This window comes from Xenia sp. Carnegie-2017, unplaced genomic scaffold (assembly GCF_021976095.1).
Source record: "Xenia sp. Carnegie-2017 unplaced genomic scaffold, XeniaSp_v1 HiC_scaffold_6, whole genome shotgun sequence".
Classification (NCBI taxonomy): Eukaryota; Metazoa; Cnidaria; class Anthozoa; order Malacalcyonacea; family Xeniidae; genus Xenia; species Xenia sp. Carnegie-2017.
This window is the reverse complement of record NW_025813526.1, coordinates 14,020,676-14,038,252: the sequence shown is the minus strand read 5'-3', so window position 1 is coordinate 14,038,252 and position 17,577 is coordinate 14,020,676. Positions and strand designations below refer to the sequence as shown.

Here is a 17,577-nt window from a genome sequence, read left to right as displayed (position 1 = left end):
GGCTTACATGCAGTGGCACGTGTATAAATTGTGAACTTTACTCTATATAATCATGATTTAAAACATTCAAAGCTAGTACAATATAAATGTTTTTTTCCATTTTGTTGAAGAGCACCGTCACGTAAATAGCTTTCAGAGTAATATTGAACTCAGATAAAGTACTTTTTAAATCTCAGAGGTATTTCTTAAAGAGAGAATAAATACTTTAAAAGAATCTATGTTAAAAGTAAGTAAGCTTTCGATAAAAAAATGGTATACTTTAACGGGCATAATCAGTTTGCAATTATAATTTTCCTCGTACAGATTTTAGTTTTATTAGCTATGTTGTATTGAATTAGCACTTCAGCCAAACCCAAAAAATGCGAAAATCTTACTAAAAACAGTAATATTAAAATTAGTTTAGTAGAAGTCGTTTTAGAAGCTTTTTTCTGCCAATTTTTGCATTGAGTATGTGCTTTGTATCAATACATTGTATTACGAATCTACATCAGGAAACACTTCACTGCTACTAGACACAACAATGAGCAATTAAGTTCATGATTTGTGGTATGACTTTTCTCGACTTAAGTTTTATTTTATTTTTATAAATCATTTGCAATGATTTATTGGATAAGTCATTCTATGATCTTTCTGACTTATATTAATTCAGCTAATGTTTATAGAGTTTAAACTTGAGAAAACAAATGTTAGTAATGGACGGTGTATAAATAAATGTTAAATTGGAATTGTAGATTTCAACAAATTTGTCAATGTTTAAGTTGAACTTGCTTGTGCAAAACTTGTCCAGGTAAACCAATTTTATATCACATTGAAAGAATTGATCATGAGTGTAAAATTTTGGCGGTGATTGACATTTTTTTGCTTTGTCAATGCAATATAAAATTCAGGCTCGTTTCAAACATACAGTTATGCGAAAATTGCATTAAAAAATAACTAAAAAATTTCATATCCAAGTTATGCAAAAATTGTAGATTTGCAATACGATCAATAAATTTTAAAATCAATAAATATTGGAGTAAATGTAGCTAAGAGAAACGACATTGTAAATTAAACAACAAACACGAAATTTCTATGAGTGAGAACTATTCTTCTTCTATTTACGACGCCAGTCAAGGTTAAAGGGAAACTCTACCCTCACATAATGTTGGTTTTAAAAGTTCCATTTTTATGCAAAGGTTACTATATTTTGAAATTTTTACATCAGCTATTTTCTTTTTGACAAAATCGCGTCTTCAAATGCGCTATTTGAACTGTTTTGAGGTTTGGCAGCGTGGGCACAGAAAGCGTCAGCGGAAATTATTTTGACATCATATCGTCAAACCGATTTGGAGTTATGTTTACAACAATGTAAAATAATAACGCACAGCCTTGCACAAAAAAAAACAAAACAATCGCTTATAATGGATTTCTTGGAAGAACTTCAGCGTAATTCACCAATCGATAGTGAAATGGAAGCCAATCCAGCAAACAATATTCGGCCATATCAATTTGAGCCCGAATGGCTGGCTGATGAACACGAAGAAGCTCACCAGCTTGAGGACAACAAAGAACAGGAATTTGTGTATATTGAGGATGAATCTCGGCGAAACAATCTTGAATGGTTGGTAGTAAAATGTTATATTATTCTAGACCATTGTTTCGATCTTAAAAGTATGTTTTCAGTTTTTGAAGTTGGCCACGTCCACACACACATAATACTTTAGATTTTAAAGTTTTTACTGTAAGATGCAATCTTCATTGAAATTTAGACGTTTACTTTTCAAGATCCTTTTTTTTAACATATTCATGTGTCAATGTGGTAACTGCCAAATAATGGACAATAACGAGGAATGTTTATGCTGCAAAAAGATTTCCAATATTTGTGACGAAAATGCAGAGGCAGTAGAAACGAATGAGACCACCGAAGTCCCATTGTGCATTACACAACATCCTGGTTTTGAGTCGGTTTGTCTTAACAGGTGGGTCTTACAAACAGCTCTGTACCAGTACAAGCAGCAATATGAGGTAGCATATGATGGGCCCGAAGACAAAATATACCGCCATATTGCATATAGACAGTCGACAAGATGGTGTTGGGGTATCTTGGGTAGAAAAGTAAGAGTCATATTGCCATCATGAGCAGTTACTCGCATTAGAGAAACATTTCCTCCACCTGTCTCTGCAGAGGAATTTCAATTTGAAGGCTTCCACTATGCTGGTTTTTCTATGTTAATATTTAAGAATGAATGTACAAAAGTTGTCTTCACTGATTCAACATCATATTATATGCGCATGGCAAAATCTATCATCACCACTGACATTTTATGCAAATCTAGACTGATGTTCCTTTACAAGTACTTCTTTCCTGGGTGGACATGATTTAGAAATGGTCTTTGGAAGATTCTCGCCATGATGTACAAGTTCAATCTCCTCAGTTTTGCATGCATTCACAACCTCGGCAAGTAGTTTATCAATGTACTGGTACTCTTTCTTTTCTTTCATTGCTTTTACAACCCATTGCTTCCTTGTTTTAGCAAAAATCATTTAGTAACGGTCTTGCCCTTTGTTTGTCCCTGACTTAATGACTGCTTTATCACGGTTAATATTGTTGTTGTGATCTAATGCTGCTGACAGAGTGCGGACTACCATTCCAGGAAATGAAAAATGCTCTCGCTTTGGGCAGTATTTCAGTAAAAGGGAATGGTAAACCTCCAACTCTCCTGAGTGACAAAACTCAGACAGCTTCCACAGGTCTTTTAGAAGCCTCTTGTCACAAATCGCCTTCTCTGCAGCAATATATGCTTGTGAAGTAAGAGATAACCACTTTTTCTGTTGGTTTCTCTTTCTGTTAATTGTTTCATGGCAGCATTGATGAAAATATGTGTTCCCTCTCCAGAAATGCTTGTTGTTGGTTAAGGATAGACTTCCGATTTTTCACTAATTCTTCTACATTCTTGTCACAACTTGCAGAGCATGTTGATTAGAGATAGGCATAAAGTTTAACTTCTATTGATATGTCAGCACCAGTTTCATGGATACCAGTTACTGGATGGTAGTCAAGTAGATACATATGACTAAGTTTTAGAGCTTTACTATAATGTTGTGTTACGTATGGTTACAAAATGTTCATCCCATCTCAAAATAGCGTATTTCTAATGGTAAATATTAAGGTATTTTTGGTATCCGATAAAGTGGTGTACGTATATAATATCATGAAACCATTTGCTACATTGTGTTTCACGCCTTTTGGCAATCACCAGGTGAATGACAGTTTAGTTGATGCTTTATTTTACTTTTATGAATTTATATTTTGCTCAATCTATAAAGATATTGAGCACGCTTTTATAACGGAAATTCACAACCTATAATTTTATATTGACAAGCCTGCTTCGTGATTTCTCACTCTTCATTAAATTCTCTAAAGAGTGAAAAATCACAAAGCAAGCTTTTTGAGATAAAATTGTAGTTTGAATAGCTAAAAAAAAGTTTGTATGCTATATTTGGTAGATGTAGACCGAGAAAAACAGAAATGGACTCATGAGGATGTAAGAATGCTCTTTAACAAGAAGTATAGTAAATTAATTTTTTATTTATTCTTGTACGCAGATCTTCACCATTGAGAGTGACGTGACCATACAGGTGTTATTTTAACCGCCACAGGCCTGGATAAAGTATTTCACTCTATGGCTGCAAGTTTAAAAAAATATTTTTGAATAAATTTTTCATTAAATACTTTTGAAAACAGTATAATGTTGTTAACAACAGTTATGTATAAAGGTTGCCTGTATATTCCTGAATGGTAGTGTTTGCCTTACAGTGATAGTGTAATTTTACCTTTTGATACACCTGCATAAAGAAATCTTCTCTGTTTTTAAATAAAAAGTTTATGGAAAATACAAAATTTTTTCCAGTGAGTAATTTTGTAAAAATTACCCTTTTTACAGTCATGTTGTTAAGTCATTATGATTGTTAGTTCTTGTCAGTGAGCATTTTTCTTAAAGGTGAAACAAAAGGTGTGACTGGTTCTCGCGTTCCATATCTTTCTGATGGTTTTCATGTTGAAGGACTACCAGATGACATTCGCCTGAAGAAGCCACGACAATATGGCTCAAAAGAAATACGGAAAATCATGGACTGCCAGGACAGTATTTCCTTCATTCTTGAAACGTCAGAAGGTGCACCTTTGCAAGATTTTGGTGAAGACTGCAAGGAATTGCTTAGTAATGTATTCGGAAAATGTGTCCTTAAAGTATCAAAAGAAGATGTGGAGGTATTGGTATTAATGAGACACATAGCATTTCTGAAATCAAAGAAATAATATCAACACACTGGAAAGTGTTATGTCCTGAAGCTTTGACAGAGTTAAAAAAAAAAATTGAATGCATATGTGTCTTAGGCAAATCATTTCGTTTTGACTGTGTACTGTGATGATGAGGAAAGTCAGTTCTGGCTTTTTTCATTTACGGGATCTCTACAAGCTCTGCAGCAGATAAGCGCAAGAGATAAATTGACAGGATGTTGGCTAAATCATGAGTCAGGCAATACCATCCATCTTATTGAAGAAAAGGAAACAATCTTTGGAAAAAATATTATTAAGGACAATGGCAATGTAAGTTTTGAGACTCATAGGTTTACTGATTATACCCAAACTTTCATATTGAACAAGTCCTTTGAAAGGAAAGTTACTCAAATTTTATCAAAACAGGGATACATATAGTTTTCAATTTCACACAAATAAAAAAAAATTCATTGTTTACAATGGTAACAGGTAGCACTGTAAAATGTGCAATGTAATCAACTCGGTTTTCAGTTTTAGTTGCATTGTAAATAAGTCAGTTTTAGTTGGATTGAACATGTTTTTTTAGAAGGTAATATTCTTCTATTCACATATAAGCCATGCAGAATGTCTAATTCTATAATTAAAATTTCGAAGATTAAAGCCCAAAAGTAAAAACTACATTATATATAAAAATAATTTTTTTTGAGGGAGGGGTTCTACCTTTCACCTACACAAAGACATGCACAATTCACTGGATGGGCAAATAAGATATCATATTTGTAAAAATAACTGTAATAATTGAGATACTTATACATTAGTAAAAAATATTTATGTTTGTGTAATATGTTTTAAACGTCTTGCTATTGACAATGCATTGCAACCAGAAGAAATAGCTTTGGACAATTGAGTTAATTTCTCTTGCTGGCGTAATGCACATGTTTCTTTTATTGCAGGGAGAGTAGTTACTTTATGTAGCAAGACGCCAAATCTAAACAGTCTTGCTGACTTAAGTTGTTGTCAATACTTCCATATAAAGCTTTGACTTCATTAAGATTCAGAAATACTGGCACCCAAACTTTTTTCTTTTCTTTCCGTTTCACAACAATAATGTTTTGAACTCCAAGACCTCCATGAGCAAATCCACAAGAATGCAACAACTCTATGCCTTCCCATATCTTGATTAATAAAGATATCCACTCGGAAAAAGTGATTCCATCACAATAGCACAATCCTTCTAAGGAAATGTACATTCCAGTTCCTACATGACCATAAAATCTTGTTATTAAAATGAATGGCTTTTCATCCGACTAATACCAATTAATATTGGAAAACATGGATGAGATGGTAAGCTAAGAATAGTTCTTGCTTCCTCAATGACATAAATCTCAGATTTCCTCACTGCAACTGCCATTCGTCTAAACCAACATAACTCCATGCTATAAAAATTCCCATTTGGAAAAGAATATTTAGGCCTCTTTGATGAGTAACGTAGCAATTCTGACCGATTGATACTCATGCAATCAGGTAAAACACATAGCATTTTATTCTCAGTTGAGCAATCTATGAAATGAGACAAAAAAATAAAGTTTGCTCCATGTCCAAGGTAGTTCTTCTCAAGATGGAAAATAATTCCTCCCCTCCCCCCTACCAAAAAAATGTTCTCAATATTATATACAATTAACACCAAAAATTAAGCCCTTCCTCAACTTATTTTTATCGTGTGCCTCTGAAATTTATGTTAATTAGGGACTGCGCTAGCTATTTTAAACCATACCATTTTCCGTATGACATTGGTTAACATTTTCAATGGCGTCGATGTGGCTAATGCCAGAATCGAAGTTGACATGATTGCTATGAATTCGCTTCAACGTAGGAAAACACTTTCGTAAAATGAACCCACACTCTCGAACAGATATACTCTTATATTTATTTCTCAACACTTTTATAACATCTGAGCATTTTACGCGACATAAGGAGTCTTGATGAAACAGAGTTGACAAATGGGCTTTAATATGGACGGGCAGTACAGTACATAAGAGTATGCAACGTATGTGAGTAATGTCCATTGTCCATTTATAAAATAAAAACAATTGTACCCGCTCGGTGATTGGTCTATAGCCGTGTGTGCATTAACCTGTGCAAACCGATTTCAACTCAACCAATCAAATCAATCTATTAACCAAAAAAAATTGCATATCGATGTAAATTTGTCTGTTTAGAATTATTGTTTCGTATCATTGTATACAAGAGGTAAAAACTGTTTTTCGTGTTTGCACCATTGCACTGGCTTATGCAAACCTTGAAGCCGTTTATGGTAACTCGATCAGATGCAATCGTGCAACCCAAGACCTTCGGTGTCCTACTTGCACTGATCTGCTCTCAAGTTTTCCCAAAGGTCTCATTGGTTTGCATAAGGCAAATTGTATTTCTCAGATGATATATGGGCATTTGTGACGTAAACGATCTGATAAAGGCCCTATATTAATTTAACACCTTATACATATTAAACGCCCCCCCTCCTTGCAACGCCACTTACTAATAAAGTCCCGTCCTCGATAGACACCCACCACCTTCACAACATTACCTTTATGATATATTAATTATAGTGGGTTCAAAATTTGGCTTATAAGAAGTTTAGTTTGTCTTAGTTTTGTTTTATTTGTTCACACAAACAACTAATATACACGTCTCTCTTTTCATTTCGCTGCACCACAACATCTAGAATTGATTAAACGCACTGGCCGTTGATATATTCATTTACGGTACCAACGAACACTCAAAGTAAAGCAACATATATATCATAAATGAATTCCACTTTTAACATTTCGAGAATTCTGTTGCGTCGACATTTTCACTTTACTGTGCTTTTTGTGAAATAAACAGCACTGCATAATCCAATATCATCGAGCATATGTGATTGTTACACAAAAGTATGCAGTAGCCAGTAGCAATGTTGTTACAGCAAATAGTTGACAGTTGTGGCTATAAATTTTTTTAAAAAATTATGTTTCAAATAAAATATTGATTTTTTTAGTTAGTACAACGACCCTTATAGCATGGACCTTATTAGTAGCAAAGTATGTAGCATCTTATAATAAAAATAACCCCCAAAAAACCGATGACGTTCTTTTCTTAACATCAGAATGTTACTTTAGAATGTGATTGTAGGGAGGGTTGGTATTGCGTAGAGAACATTTGAAGCTCACGGCAAGAATGCGTGATACGTAATACGTGCAATGATTACGGTAGGCGTGCAACATGACAAGAGTGTTTGATCTGTAAAATGGCTTACGTGTTCTGTGAAATGGCAACAGTGCTCAGTAACGCAGATTAATAATTTTGAGTTTTATATTATTTCAATCCAAACACGTATTCGGTTTCATTTCTCATTTTCCTCTTACAGCGGCAGTGCCATCAAGGGTGCCAAACCAGACCGCACTCTCTCGTCAGCATCGTTTCGCTAGCTTGAACGTCTGTAAAGTTAGTCATTTGTTTTAAGTTAATCTTGAGCAAAATATGAAACATGGGAAGGCTTATAACGTTAAAAAACAAATTGGATAATTTAGACGGACAAATCATGAAATTCGGTGTTTTCAAAAACTCGCCCCAGACCCCGTTGATCAACTGACCAAGCTTTGGATACGTCTCGGCTATTTTATATATGATATGAATGCTCACAACTTTAGATGAATTGAGTTGGGCAGACAGAGCTAATTGGTTGTGATATATGTCGCATATAAACTCTTACTTTTAAGACATTGATAAATAATAAAGAACATAGTTCTCTCACAATTCAACGACGGGTCAAAACCTCCGGTGTTGTACAGAAGAAGAGAAAATGACTGTGCACTAACATGACGTCACAAAACCAAATGTTTGCGTGATATCAGTTATTATACTAGATACGTGAACAACTAAATTACATAATAAGTACATAAAAAGTAGCTATTAATTTACGAATAGTAGCTATGTCGTCTATTCAATGTCACTGTCCACTTCTGAGAGCTCTTCGATGTTTCCATCTCCAGTATCGGATTCCTCATACGTTGAGCTTTCGGATTCATTGGAAATGTTGACATCATTGGTTAAGTTGACAATCTCAGCCTGGAGAAGAAAAGTTTTTACATGTGGAAGTTCAAAACTTTTCTTCAAGCTGAACAACTCATTCCGCAATTTGGTTTTAAATCTTATCAGTTCATGCTTTGATCCAAGCATGAATTCATCGCTGCTCAAACCACCAAGATCAACAAGTGCTTCCTGAATTGTTGAGCTAAGATTGGTGTAATACAATAGAAGCCTTTCCCTTTCCAAGTTTAAAAGTTTCTCCTTCTCGTCACATCGTTTTAGGATTAAGTAAATTTCAATAGCCTTCCTCTTTGTGTATACTTGGACCGAGGCTTCCCCTAGAATGTCATCCTCACCAGACTCAAATCCCTCATAAAGGTCTGATGTAGGATCTTTCGCTTTGTCAAATGTCAGACGATCGGGTAAACTGTTTATAAAATCACGAAGAGAATCAATGGCAGCATTGTGTTTCTCAATTGTTAATTTCATCTTGTTCGTGATCTTGGTGATTTGCCTGGACAAGCGAGTGGCAATTTTCTGACCATCTAAACAAGTAAAAGGAATACAAAATTAACATTTACAAGAACAACAAAAGACAGATATGGTAACATAGCTTAGGTAACAAGTATTCGAAATTTACTGTGAATTACAGTACCTGCATACTTCTTTCTCAATGTTATTAAGAAATGCCTTCCGATGGAAAGTCCATGTAAAGCTCCGATAGTATCTTTTCGTTTTCTTTGTATGACTTGCAATGCAACGACGTCAAAATTAGGATGACCAGGTTTCCATCTTTCTTTTACAGAATGCTTTCGTTCAATATCTTTTAAAGCCTGTCGAAACCTGTCTACATAAATTTTGCGCGTATGTAAAAAAAAACTTTAAAGCAAAATATTTCTTTGACACATTTATATATACTTGTATAGTTTTTTCGACATCTGATGAATTGAGTAATCTTCAGGGTTATCTCCTGGTTTTCTTCAAAACATCCGAATGATGTAGCACTAAGAATTTAAATAATTCACCAATTAGGCTCGAAAGAAATATTAAAACGTCTATAAGCATGTATTATAGAGAAACAGCCAGTTTAGTACATTAAAAAACCTACCTTAGTTGTTTAAAATGCAGTAGCTTTTGAGCGTACGTCACTTTCCAGTTCTCCATGGTTTCTTTACGTTCTGTATTTAAAGGACACATGCAAGCTAGAAGACAACTTTATTTTATTGTAATGCCTATAGCGTGAAAATAAGACGTACCAAGTTTCAAAGTCATCCGCAAAATATTTCAAAAGATATTTTGGGTTATAATCGGTAAAAACACGATATTCGATGACCATTGCTAAAACGCCGTTAAGTCTGGCAACTGGAAAAGAGAGACGTTTTAGTTGACATAAACAAGCATCGTTCTTACATCGTTCTACGACCTGCACGCAGTGCTTGCACGGCTTTCGGTAGTTTGCTATTACTGTTTTTTATTTATCAAAAATTAATGGATTCTTCTGAAGAAGATGCCGATTATGATATTGTTATCAATAACAATGAGGTACAACCTTACATGTTTGAGCCTTTGGCCAACGTGCAAGGTGGTCATAGTAATGACAATTCTCCGTCATCGGAAAGCGAAGATAAATACATTCACAGAATTGGAAATGTTGAATGGTTAGTTGCATTTTATTGATTCTTCATAGTTTTTCCCAAAATAAAAACAATGTTTTTATCTTTAGGTGCGACTGGGGCTTTTGTGTGGTCATGAGTACAGGACGGGAAAGTATATGTTGCCAAGAGGTAAACAATACTGATCCTCTGATACATGGCGATCATATTTGTATCACACAAGAGGAAGAGTTTGCCACAGTGTGTACAAACGAAGCTGTCGTAAAAACAGCTATGGTCGTGTACACACATGACATTGGACCTATGCCTGAGAGTGAAGAAAACGAGTGAGAGTCTGATTCATTGTAGCTATTGCTCATCGTCGACGTGCTTTCTGTATCAGACCATACAGCGCTATCCTCAAAATATTCAATTTCACATGACGTCGTCTGTGTGCTATGACTTTTTGTTGAAATTAACTCAACCTTTAGATAAAATTATCGTATTGCTGGATTTTTCACGAAAATCAAAACGGCCGAAATGGAAAGTCTATACCTCTACTTATCATATTTGGCACTTTTGTTTGAGTGGTTCTTAACCTTACGTGTTTATGCGGACGGATTGTTATGGCTGCTTGGCATTTCACATTGTGCTTCTAAGGTACGTTAAGGAATTTGCTATGAGTTAAAATAACAAAGAAAAGATCAAACGACATTAGTCTGAGTAAGTTACCACTGTATATGTTTGTGTTTCGCTGTCTACGTATATTTTGACATCTTTATCTTAGACAAACTTCCTTTGAGGTAAAACGCACAAACATTTCTAGCCGATGTCGACACATCGTGGTCGTCGCCTACAAGAAAGTCGTCATGTTCTGCAAGAACGTCGTCAATAATCTAAAATTATAAAATTGTCCTCAATTTGGTAATGCTATATAGCTTAGTTTTTGACAAATGTAAACGAATATTGCTAACTATAACTATAATAATCACCTCTTGCCTTCGTCTCTTCTCAAATGCAGTTCTAACATTTGTTGGCTGCTTCCTTTTAGATGCTACACTTGTGGGTTCCACAGAGTATTATAAAATCGTGGATACAGCATCCTTCTTAAGGCGAAGCCGTCCTGCTGTCCATCGTATTGATTGCATCGCTTCAAAATTTTGCACGAAGCACGAACTCTCGAAATGTTGCGAGCACAATTTTGAGCTCTTTGTTGTCTTCAAATTTTTGCGTCGGATTTTTTCAATCCAAATATGTCGCATGCGCTTGTTTTCGGGAAACGAAAAAAGAAACCTTTTGCTGCGTTTGGTGGTTCTTAGAAGAACCGTTTTTATAATTAAATGCGGCACAATAAACCATATTTTCAATGCTAAATTGTCGTGTTGTTGATGCAGGCAAAGAAGTTACCAATATATTTTGAACGAAGCACGCAATTGACCGCGTTTAGCTCATGTCAACTATTACGTCACAACGACCATTTTCCAATCGGTAGCCGTCGTTAGCTTGTCGGGCATTTTTTATTAGGTTATCAGTAAACCATCAACTTTAAACCTACATATCTTCAAAAATATTTATCCTTTGAGTCTCAAACTTTGGTGAACTATTACTTGGAGCTATACCTTTATGTAAAGTACAAAAATAACAATCCGAATTTTATGTTGCATGTGTCCTTTAAAAAGTACGTCTTTAAATCCTACAGACTGAATTGTTAAGAATGAAACTATTGCCATGAATAACATTATATACCTGGGTAGACTCTTGACATAATTTCCTTCTCTCTGGCCTCCCACTGACAAACAATTTCAGTATCGTACGTCACTAACAAACAAAAGAAATTCGTATTTCCTACGATGCAAATTGAATTGAGAGTTTGGTTAGGCAAAAAGAAATCTTAAATACTTTTCGGCCACAGAAAACATAAGAAATTTCTAACCTACCAGAACTACTTACCAGGTAGTTCGCTAAACAAATCCTTCATTTCTTGTTTCGCTTTAATTTTAAGTTGTAGACATTTTTTAAGCTTCGACGTTAACGATTTTCCTTAAACAAATCATATACAGAAAATTAAAACAATCAAGGCGCAACAAACAAATAAAAACATTTTTATTGTGTCAACACATAGTTACACATAAAGCAATGACAATATTCAAGCACCTGCATTGCTAAAATTTCTTCAAGATAAGTGAAGAAGCGCGTCTGTCAAAAGATCTACTCTTCTACTGGCAGACATCTCCTTAGTAATTTCTGAGAGCCCACGAAGGTAAGCCCAGAGCCTTTCAATAGCCTCACCATCTGTAAGACCAAAATCATCGAGCCTTCTAGGACTGAACTTGAACTGTTTTTTTAAAGACGTTAAAAAATAATATTTTACTTACTGGGGCTTTTTATCAAGGAAGAAACCAAAGCAGAAAAGATTGTCTTTCTTCAATCGCTACATCATTACCCAGGGATGTACTTTTCTGGAGGGAGGAGGTGCTCTAGTTTGATTAAGATTCTAGTGGCTGCTTGTTGCCGTAACATGGAAGACATTTTTCGTTAAATGTTGTTACTTATATACAATGATTGGAGATTTTTTAAATAGTGCTCCATAAATCCCAATTACGATCGCTTGATGGTTTGATATACATAAATTTCTTAGGGAAACTGCCATCTCCACTCCTCATCCATCTCCACCAATCAAGGCTTGATGAGACCACATTCCTCCGCTATCCCGCTTCTTAATCCATCACTGTCATTACCAGGTACAAAGCTTTATTTATTACCTGGCATGAAGCCTTGTGTCCATAACAATGAAATATCGGCACCGAAATTGACACTTTTTAAAAATGTCATGCCTCTTGTTTGCCTAGAACTGTACCACTTTATTCAAAGTTTAGTTGGTGAATGAACTTTTCCCGCATCATACATGCCGACATTAAAATACCTTTAAATATGATGATAATACACATCCAATATCATAAATTATTTTTAAATCAACACCAGGACTTTGGTCAGCACCTGACGATTTGTTCTCCATACTACCTCATCAAAGATCAACAACATTAATAATTACGTGCAAACCAATGCTAAGACATTAACCTTCCCCAATATTTAGTGCTGAAAAATCGTCCAGGGTGTGAATGCCGACTGCAACAACTACCAAACACTCCTTTTTCATCAAACAGTTGATTTTTTCCTTTGGAGTGAAGTGCTTCTGTAACTTGTCCAGCCTTAAATATCTGACAACTCTAAAATAAGGTGGAGCACATTATAGATTAGCGCATATATAACAATTGTTTTATTACTGTAAAAATAAACATGACAGTTTACACAATCAAGTCATAGACCATGCATAAACATGATAAATTAAAGGAAAAGAAAAAAATTTGCTGTTTGTAATTTTGATTTTAAATCCACGTAACGTAGCTACTTTCTTATGTATGAGGGCCCATGGACCTTCATGAAGCATAGACCCACTTTTCTCAGGGGCAAAGCCTGCCCAATCTTTTACTCTTACAATGCAAATTTTTCAGCAAAATTGTTAATAATTTCTTTAGAAAATCAAATCCATTCATTGTTTTTCCAAAATTGTTTGATTGAATACAAAAATATTTGCAATGTAAAAGTAAAAGTGCTGGCTTTGCCATTGCTTTTCATTGGACTAGATATAAAGTTTGTTTTCAAAGTATTCACTCCCCCTCCCCCTTCACAGATTACTTTTGAATAGGCTTCAAAGTCCTTCATGATGCAATAATTAGTTCTCCTACTTTGTTATTAGACTTGCTATATTGATCGACAAAATCAACTACCTCATCTTGATCAGCAAACTTAAGGGAGCCATGGTTTGGGACGGCAAAACTATTCCCTGCCAACTTTTTGCAACTTAGACCAAAGCAAGCATCCATGGAATGAATGGCCACACCTAACTCACCAGTCTAAAGCAAACAAAGCTCTTTAATTAAATGAAATGAATTTTATGGTAAGCATGTAACACTTCATATTTGACAACAACTTTAAATGTTCTGATAATATATGTGACAAAAAATATATAATTTAAAATAGTTCACAAAGCAAATAGTAGAAAAAAAAGAAATCAAATAAAGACTTGTGGGCAAAGACGGCAATTTCTATAATCAATCATGTCTTTCTGTATAAACTTTAATAATAATCTGACTTGGTGTTTGAAATATCTGACAAAAAAATCAAATTCTTAAATGATATTATATACAGTCAAACCTCTTGTATCAAATGACCCTGTACTAAGCAGATACTGTGTAAAATCCAAAACTTAATCTCATATAGCTCATAATAATGAAAGTATAATGATGAAACCTCAATCAAGCTGACACTTTCATTAAGCTGACACAAGTCTGTTGTCCAATGGTGTGAACTTAAAACAGGTTAGACTGTACTACTCTACACATACATGTATAATCCAACTATTAGGTTTACAATAACTGTAAATAGACTTTTGTTCTATAACATATAACGTACCTGTATTCATCGAATGATCCATTGTTTAACACATTATATATGTCTTTCACCTTAACAAGAACAAAATGAACACCTAGTAAACTAGTGCATTTGCTTCAAAAATGAAATAAGGTTGAATACACAATGTCATAACAGCAAAGGAAACTTCACGTACATTATGAATGTGCTCTTATCTTATTTGAGGCAAATACGCATTATTTATGTTGTTTGCAAATAACAGTGATTCAATAAAATTTTTTGCAAAGTACAACCCATTTATTTCCACTATTTGATGGGTAGACTATCACATGGGTACACAATACAGGTTTATGATAAATACATACCAGTCTAGGTAGCATTTCAAGATATTCAACTTCAACAGTGCTGCAAAATTTGTGCAAGGATACATGGCTCTCAAGCAAGAATTTTTCAGCAAAATCCATGAAGTCAAAGTGAAATGCAATTCTGGGTTTAGAAGATGAGCCTGGCCACAGCTGGAGTTTAATTAGTTTTTCAGCATCCTTAATACACAGACAGAAATCAACAATTTTTAAATGCTGCCGACCTAAATTTTGTATGAGATTAAAAATTGGATTAATTGATATGCAAATAATTAACATAGAAATTATTGGCCTAAATGAAGCTAATACTTAACAGTATGACTAACATATACACATTTACATATAGTCAAAGTCAAAATACTGTCATTGTTGCCATACTGTACCTTTTCCATCCACACATATTATAGTATAGGATTCTGTTGAAGAGCAGTTACCATGCTGACTGTCACGTAATATACCAACAAAGTAACAGAACAAACATTTCACAATCAGTCTAAAGAGTAGTTATTTACAAGGGTTGACAAAAATTAATTGAGTTTCAATTAATTGCAATTATTTGTAACCAATTAATTGATTGGAAAAAGCATCAATTAAAACTAATTGATTGGGCGCACCTCCAATTAAAATTAATTGATTGGCATTAATTGATTGTATTTGTATTCTTGTTAGATTTCTATTTTTTTTTTTTGTAGGCCTACACTTTCGAAAAACTCGAATTATGCCATGTTGACATTACATTTTATATTTTCTTCTTCGCTTTTTCATTCTTAATGGGAATCCTAAAACTTATAGAACCTAAATGTGTGGCCTATGACATAGAGAAAAAAGTTAAATATATTTACTGTTGCTATACCTATTGCTATTGCCTGTACAATAGACCTACCTATTTCTATACGATATTAGCATTAGTGTGCGTTCTAAAATTAATCAAAAATTGGGTTGTAAAAAATTAATCGAGTTTCAATTAATTGCAATTATTTGTAACCAATTAATTGATTGGACAAAGCATCAATTAAAATTAATTGATTGTGCAAAACTCCCACTTTCAATTAATTGATTGGGCAGACCAATTTAATTCAATCAATCAACCCCTGGTTATTTAAGCATCAGAACATGTATACATTACATAAGGCACCATGCACAGCATATAGTAGCATATCATTCTTGAAAATGATTGATAGTTTTAACAAAATACTACAGATTAAGTTACTTTAGAGTTAAGACATGGTTGTAAAAAATTGCCAGCATTTGATGAATACTAGAGCTTAACAAGCCAAATTCCAAATGTAAAAAGCAAAAATATTTCATCTGAAAAATTGACTTTTGGAAATAATCACCTAGAATTGCCTTCTAATAGACGACTTAACTTGTTTATGTTTTGCTGGCAGACAAATTTTAAAGGGATTCATCTGTGACGCCAGAAAGAATTAAACTTAGCTTCCATACTTCAACCAAATGGAAAACATTCCTCGTTCGATGAAGGGATTCCGCACACTCAACAGTAGAACTGTCCGTGACCGCAATCACGACATCTAATTCTGCTTTCTTTGCTGGTATCCCATCTTCTACACATTTTACGTAGAGTTGTCCTGGTAACATGGCACCATTTTCGATGTACGACTTTACTAAATTATCTTGCAAACACTTTCAGGATTCGCATTCATTCACTCTCCTCCTTTCATATCGAGATCCAGTTCCACGTAAATTATTTGTACCTTCGTTAAGGTTTTCTTGAAAGCCTTCAAATGTATCGATCGTACGAACTGGAAGAACAACATTAGGAGAGAGAGAAATATTTTTCCTACTAAGTTTCCCAGCCGCAGAGTATGTCTTCACAGTCAAAGAGTATGGTTTTACCTGCGTTTCCCGCTCCTACTAGCAGTGTCCTCACACTAACAGTGTCCGGAGATATTGAGGTCAGGAGAGACAAACATAGCCTTTAGATAGCACAGAAAGCAATATGAATTGGCTATCTTCCGCATTCTAAAGTTTAGAGCTCTGAGTCATACCCATTTAGAATGAGCGAAACGGGTGAATCCAATGGGTCAAGTCATCATTTCCCTTAATTTTAGCCTACTTTGTTAGTTTTTTTTGTGACAGATTTAGACAAATTCCACACATTATAATGATTATATTGGTGATCAATATGAGGGTGCTTGTTTTTCATAGCACTGGCAATTTTTAACCCAAATGTGACTTAAAAGAGGGAAATTATGTACAAATAACTAGGAAACTAAAAGTTCATACTTTACGTCAAGGAAACTACACCTAAACTCTATGCACGAAAGGCTAATTTTACAATGGTTTTATGTAGGATTATTTTCTAACCTTAATGAATCTAAATTACACAACCATGTTTTATTATTATTCAATGTTGTTCATGGCAATAGACTGGTTTCACATCAGTAAAAACTGTTGTTAAGGTTGAATTCGGAGGACAAGCAAACGAAGCAAACGGCATTACAGCACAGTTTCCACACAAATAAACCTTCATATTTTCTAAGAAATAATATTAATCGATATTTATATTCTATATGTAGTGCGGAAACTGTGCAATAATGGCCTTTATGGATGTGAAGCCGTTCTATTAAAACAGAATACAAATAACCAGCTCAATACTTGCATGTATACTGTAAAAGTTGCTTGTGTATATAACTATGAATAAAAAATTCTGACGTTTCAAAAAGAAACATTTTGTTTTTAGGAAAAGCAAGTTTGTTATGACTGTGCAATGACTTTACATAGAGCTTTGAGCAGCAATTGACGATATGACGTCAAATACAAGCGACTGACATATTTCTGCTCCCACGCACCGGATGCCCTAGTTGCAGCATTTCAACTCATTTTTTGTGAAAATATTGAATCAAAC

General features: G+C 34.4%; 1 protein-coding gene and 1 long non-coding RNA gene across 2 annotated transcripts; one reads left to right on the top strand and one right to left on the bottom strand.

Annotated features, from left to right (window-relative positions):
• The first annotated feature begins 9,877 nt into the window (after positions 1–9,877).
• On the top strand, positions 9,878–10,266 carry LOC124457136. Its single transcript, XM_047007424.1, has 2 exons — positions 9,878–9,981; positions 10,047–10,266. Exons 1-2 carry the CDS (start codon positions 9,878–9,880, stop codon positions 10,264–10,266), a joined length of 324 nt encoding a protein of 107 aa, XP_046863380.1.
• Positions 10,267–11,910: 1,644 nt separating this feature from the next.
• On the bottom strand, positions 11,911–12,735 carry LOC124457626. Its single transcript, XR_006952699.1, has 2 exons — positions 12,678–12,735; positions 11,911–11,955 (listed from the first exon to the last, which is right to left on the bottom strand). It is a non-coding gene; the product is annotated as an uncharacterized LOC124457626 (long non-coding RNA).
• Between the last annotated feature and the right edge of the window lie 4,842 nt (positions 12,736–17,577).